Source organism: Fonticula alba (assembly GCF_000388065.1).
Source record: "Fonticula alba strain ATCC 38817 unplaced genomic scaffold supercont2.6, whole genome shotgun sequence".
NCBI classification, from domain to species: Eukaryota; order Rotosphaerida; family Fonticulaceae; genus Fonticula; species Fonticula alba.
The window spans coordinates 973058-978318 of NW_009242976.1; the positions used below are offsets into that span (position 1 = coordinate 973058).

A 5261-nucleotide genomic window follows, 5' to 3' on the forward strand; every position below is an offset into this window, starting at 1 on the left:
AAAAGGTCAGAATCCCCCCCCCCCCCCCCCCCCCGCCGCTCTACTCCCTACCCCCCTTACCCTAGTGTAGCCCTCCGTGCCTTTTTTCTTGTCCTGTTCTTTTTTTTTCTTTGGGGGGGGGGGGGGGGGGGGGGGAGGCCGGCGGCAAGGGGCGAAGTGTCGGAGATCGGTCAGCAGGGCGGGGGGGAGGTCACTGCGCGGGACAGGAGGGAGGGCCGTACGCCGACTCCCTCAAACTCGAACTCGTCCTCGACGTCGGACATGGGGTCGGCCCTGCTTGGAGGGATGGATAGGAGGGGGAGGGAGGGGAAACCGGGGGGACAAGCGACAGATGGCACAGGAGACGGAGCGGGGAGGGGGGCCCTGGTCGGCGCGGCGCAGGAGGAGGGCAAGGGAAATGCATGGGGGGGGGGGGAGAAAATGTGCCTGACTCGGGTCGCCAGACGGCTCCTTGAGCTGCCATGCGATCTCTTGATTATACATGCAGAGCGGGGCCAGGGGGCGGAACAGCCGCACAGGGCCCGCCAGCCGCCGGTGAACTGGCCCCGCCCCTCCCTCCCCCTTTTGACCTGGCTCCTCCTGCGTGTGTGCGTGTGTTTTTTTTGTGCATGGGGATGCACGGGGCGTGGCAGCCCGGCAGGTGGACGCGCCGCAGATGGGGGCGGGAGCCCGGCCCAGCGGTGCAGCCACAAGCACGGCGCTGTATGGTGAGTGAGGCCAAGCGGACAAGAAAAAAGGCAGCCCATCTGACTCACCTGTGTGGCCGAAGGGCACAGGGCCGAATGATATCGCCTCACCCCTGGGCCCTGGGCGAGGCCGGCGAACGCGCGAGCAACCGGCGCGCGACGGAAAACACCATCGGCCCCAGCGGGCGGACTCCCCCGACCCCGGTACCCCTTGCCCGGGCGTTCCATCCGGCCCCCCCCCCCCCCCTTGCCCAAGGCAGGGGAATGATGCCCCGCAATGATGTGCCCCGCGCTCATGCCCCCCTCCTCTTCCTCCTCGGGGGCTGCTGCTGCTGCTGCTGCTGCTGCTAGGAAGGCCCCCGATCAGAGGCGGCCCCTGGGCCAGGGAACGCTCCCGGCCCGGCTCCGTGGCCGGCCAACCTGCGAAGCCCCTCCGGAGGAGAGGGCCCCACAGCGACGCCACCGCTACCGGCAACCACAGCTGCCGCGGGGGGGTCGCTGCCAGGGGGCCGGCTGGCTGCGCGACAAACGATGGCGCGCCGCTAACAGGCGTGATCCTTCCGGTGGTAGAACGGATCACATGCAAAACCATGTGCCAGCCTCGGCCCGGGTGAGACTTGCGTCGCCCCCGCCCCCGCCCCCGTCCGTTCTGGTTGCTGCTCCCTCCCGGGGCCCGAGCCGGGGGCAGCTTTCCGGAGCAGGGTCCCCGCGCGCCGTCGGGCGTGCTCCCACGAATACACACACATGGGTGGGCGGAGGGGCAGGCCTCCCCCCCCCCCCCCCTCCCCAGTCGCTTCCTCCCTCCTCCCTCCGTCACTCGATCTACGGCCGTCTTCCGGTCGGCCGGCCAGCAGGTCCGCCCCCCGCAAGATGGGGCCTTTTGGGCAGGCCGCCTGCCGGCCGCTCCACCGCTTCACCCCATCCCCTTCAGCCTCCTCTTGTCTCTTCCCCCTGCTGATTCATCCCCAGTTTTCTGTACACAAACCCCCGCACGCTCCTGCACTCCTCGCTGCCCTCCTGCCACCTTGCTCCCTCTTCCTCCCTCTTTTCATCTCTCCCTCTTCCTCTTGCCCTCTCCTGCCCTCCCCCCCCCCCCATCCCACTCCACCCCATCGGCTTCGCTCCTGACGCCCTTTCTTCCCTCCGCATCTCGCGCACACAGATTCCATCACCATGGACATCAACGCCCTCACCCCCTATGACCGCAACCGCTTCATGGCCATGATGGAGGAGAAGCAGGTGCGTCGGCGCCCGCGCCCGGCCCCATCCCGGCCCACACCTCTGTTGCCCCTCCACTGACGCTCATTCTTTCGGACGCCAGGTCAAGGACTCCCTTCGCCTCTATCACAACCTCGTGGAGCGCTGCTTCCTCGACTGCGCCAACGACTTCACCACCAAGACGCTCACTGCCAAGGAGGTGCGACCCGGGAGCCCCCCGGCCCCTCCCCAGCCCCCTGATCATCCTCCCCCCTCTCCTGGCCATGCCCCGTCTCTAACCAGGCCGTCCCATGGTCTGCCTTTTCCCCCACCACCCCCTCTCGTCCTTTTTTTTCCCCTTAGGAGGCCTGCGTCAACAAGTGCTGCGACAAGTTCCTCAAGTACTCCGCCCGCATTGGCCAGCGCTTCGCCGAGCAGAACACCGCCATGGTTGACATCCAGCAGCAGCTCATCAGCGAGAATGCCAGCCAGTAAGCGATGTCGGGCACATGCGTGCGCATATTCCCCCCCCCCCCCCCCCCCTCGCCCCGACATTTGGCCCCTCACACGTTGTGTGTATGTGTGTGCCCACACATAGTGCGCGCCCTCTCTACATGCACCTGCCCCCCTGTGGGGCCGAAGAAATAGACCATGGAAAATACCTCCCATCTTCCCGTCGCTGGGCTGGCCAAGAATAACCCAACGCTCTGGTGCCCTGCGCGCAGATTGACAACCACCACCACACCTGAGCAAACCCAAGCACACATCTCCACATGCCCACCCATGTGTGCATGATTATCCGGCACGCACACACACACACACACACACACACACACACGTACCCGCCCTTCCGAGGGCTCCCTGAAAGAAGAAGAGGCGCGCATGCCCGTTGAGGAGAGATAAGGGGGCGGGGGGGGGGGGGGAAGGTGTATTCGGTCAATGTGTCCGAGCGCAGGGAGGGTCTTCGGGCGCAAGAAACAAGGACAGCCGCAGACTGCAGGACAATCAAGCGAAGGGAGGGGGGAGGGAAGAGAGAGGAGGGGAACTGAAGGCAACGCTGTGTCGGGAGAGGAGGAGAGAGGGAAGAAGGAGAAGGTGACACAAACGGTAGTATATGAAGAGGGAAGTGCTACTGCACCACATGTGGCCGGAGCCATGTGTGCCTGATCTCCCCCCTTGACCAGTGGCGCAATGGAAGGAGGGAGAGCACAGGCAATGCGCGAAGCAACAAGGGGGAGGAGGAGAGGTGTAGAATGAGGGAGGAGAAGGGAGGGGGAGAGAGGGAGGGAGGGGGGATTATTCACATCGTCTAAGAGAGCATCATCTCATTACGGAGCTTGGAGAGCTCGTCCTCTTCCGAGTCGGACTCCTGCTGGTGGCGCGAGGACTGGGGAACTGGCGGAAGGAGATCCGCCGTGTTGCGATGCGTCGGGACCGCAGGCAGGTCGTACTGCGCGTGCTTGCTGCTCGCGGGGGTGCTGACATCGAAGAGGCTATCCTCGACGGCGGAGCTGATCTCGTTTTCCAGCTCATCAAGCAGCTCATCCTCCTGCAAGAGGGGGGGGGGAGGGCGTCGTGATTGGCAGTCCAAATGGCGGCGAGCAGGGGCATGAGGAGGGTGAGGAGGGTGCGGAGGGTGCGGATGATAAATGGCAACCGAGCAGAGGAAAAGTGACGCACGTCAATGTTGAAGAGGGGCGCGGCCAGGGAGTTGGAGATCTCCTGGGTAACATCGGCCGCCTCGCGGATGTCGTCCATAACATCGTCGATCATATCCTGGTCCCTGTGAGATGTCGCACATGCCAGTGTCGATGGAGCCAGCGGGGGGGAGGAGGAGGAGGAGGAGGAGGAGAGAGTGATTCCACGCGCGTGGGGGAGGGATGGAGGAGAAGAGCAAGGGACATGTCAGCGGCTGGCAGGCCACAAAGAAGGCAAAATGGGGACCAACCGAAGGGGCGGCCAGCCCGCGAGACGGGCGCCGGGGAAGAGGGACAAACGCACATGTTGTTGTAGATCTTCTTCTGGGTCTCAGCCGAGCGCTTCAGCGAGTCCATGGTATCCGCGGTGATGGCGGCCGATTCGATGCTGTGCATTTGCGTCTCGATGTTGAAGCGCATCCCCTGGAGCTTGGCAATGTCATCGGAAATGATCTTCCGGCGCTTCAGCTGATTGAGAGCCACTGCGAGGCGCCGCAAGAGAGGACACAAAGGGCGGGGCACATATTTGCATGTCAGAAATGCCAGGGGACCCCAGTTAATCGCGGGAGCAAATGACCGGGGCGCAGGGGGGAAATGCAGACTCCTTTTCATCGGGACACGCACGCTGCTTCTGGCCCTTCTTCTGGTAGGCGACCGCCTGCTCGGTCAACTCGTCATACTTCCGCTGGAGGACAGCCTCACGCTTCTCGAGATTGCTGCTGGTTTCGCGCAGGTTCGCAAGACTGCACATGACAGGAGGGGGCGGGGGAGGGAAAGGGTCAGATGCTGGTTCGGGGGAAGAGGTGTCTCGATGGCAAAGCAGGGCAATGCGCAAGGAAGCAGCAGAAGAGAGAGGGCACAGAGCGGAAGGGAGAGAGGGAGAAAGAAAGGAAGAAGGAAGGAACAGCGTGTGCGTACGTGCTGGCGGTGGCGGAGGCCGAGTCGGCGGGGGACTTCTTGTCCCGGTTGCCCAAGAAAAAACGCATGGTGAAACTGCAGAGGGCAAAGACAAGAAAGGTGTCGGCCGATGTCAGAAGGGCGAGCTGAGAGAAGGAGGAGGGACAAGCGAGGAGGCTGGGCGGAGAGACCAAGGGGGAGGGGGATGGGCGAGGAGGGCGCACAGAGAAAGGGGAAGGGTGCGTGCACACGCGCAAGGAGGGGTGGGAACGAGCGCGGGGGCGGGGTAGGAAGGCGAAGGCGAAGGGAGAAGGCGAAGGGAGAAGGAGGGGGTTGGCCGCGGCCCAAGGGCGGGTGGCTCCAGATGGGGGCGAGAAAAAAGGTCAGAATCCCCCCCCCCCCCCCCCCCAGAACTTCGTGCGTGTGTGTGTGTGTGTGTGTGTGAGGCACCCCCGAGAGCCAAGTGTGTCAGGAGGTCTTCGCGGGGGGGGGGGGTAACCTTCCCTGCCGGCCTCGGTGTCAACCACCCTCGCGGGCGAGAATCCGCTTCCCCACGGCGGTTCCACCGGCCCCCTCCGCCCCTGGGGAAATGTCTCGGAATATGTGCGCCCGAGGGTGTGGGTGTGGGTGTGCGGGTGGCTACGTGTTTTCGTGGGATGTTCACCTACACGCGTCCGGAACGGGGCGCGGCGATCGCGGGCGCTGGCGGTCCCGGGGAATGGGAATGCCCCTTCGCGGCCCCTTTGCATTTCCCGGATGTGGCTGCGGAGGCGGCTTCCCGGGG

At 64.6% G+C, this 5261-nt stretch overlaps 2 protein-coding genes across 2 annotated transcripts; one reads left to right on the forward strand and one right to left on the reverse strand.

Moving 5' to 3' along the window:
* The first annotated feature begins 1612 nt into the window (after positions 1-1612).
* On the forward strand, positions 1613-2551 carry H696_03879 (hypothetical protein). Its single transcript, XM_009497740.1, has 5 exons — positions 1613-1661; positions 1849-1925; positions 2008-2103; positions 2247-2396; positions 2482-2551. The coding sequence occupies exons 2-4, from the start codon at positions 1860-1862 to the stop codon at positions 2376-2378; spliced, it is 294 nt and encodes a 97-aa protein (XP_009496015.1). The 5' UTR covers positions 1613-1661; positions 1849-1859; the 3' UTR covers positions 2379-2396; positions 2482-2551.
* A 245-nt stretch (positions 2552-2796) lies between these two features.
* H696_03880 (hypothetical protein) lies at positions 2797-4841 on the reverse strand. Its single transcript, XM_009497741.1, has 6 exons — positions 4702-4841; positions 4499-4573; positions 4205-4323; positions 3885-4062; positions 3564-3666; positions 2797-3432 (listed from the first exon to the last, which is right to left on the reverse strand). Exons 2-6 carry the CDS (start codon positions 4564-4566, stop codon positions 3193-3195), a joined length of 708 nt encoding a protein of 235 aa, XP_009496016.1. The 5' UTR covers positions 4567-4573; positions 4702-4841; the 3' UTR covers positions 2797-3192.
* Positions 4842-5261: the final 420 nt, after the last annotated feature.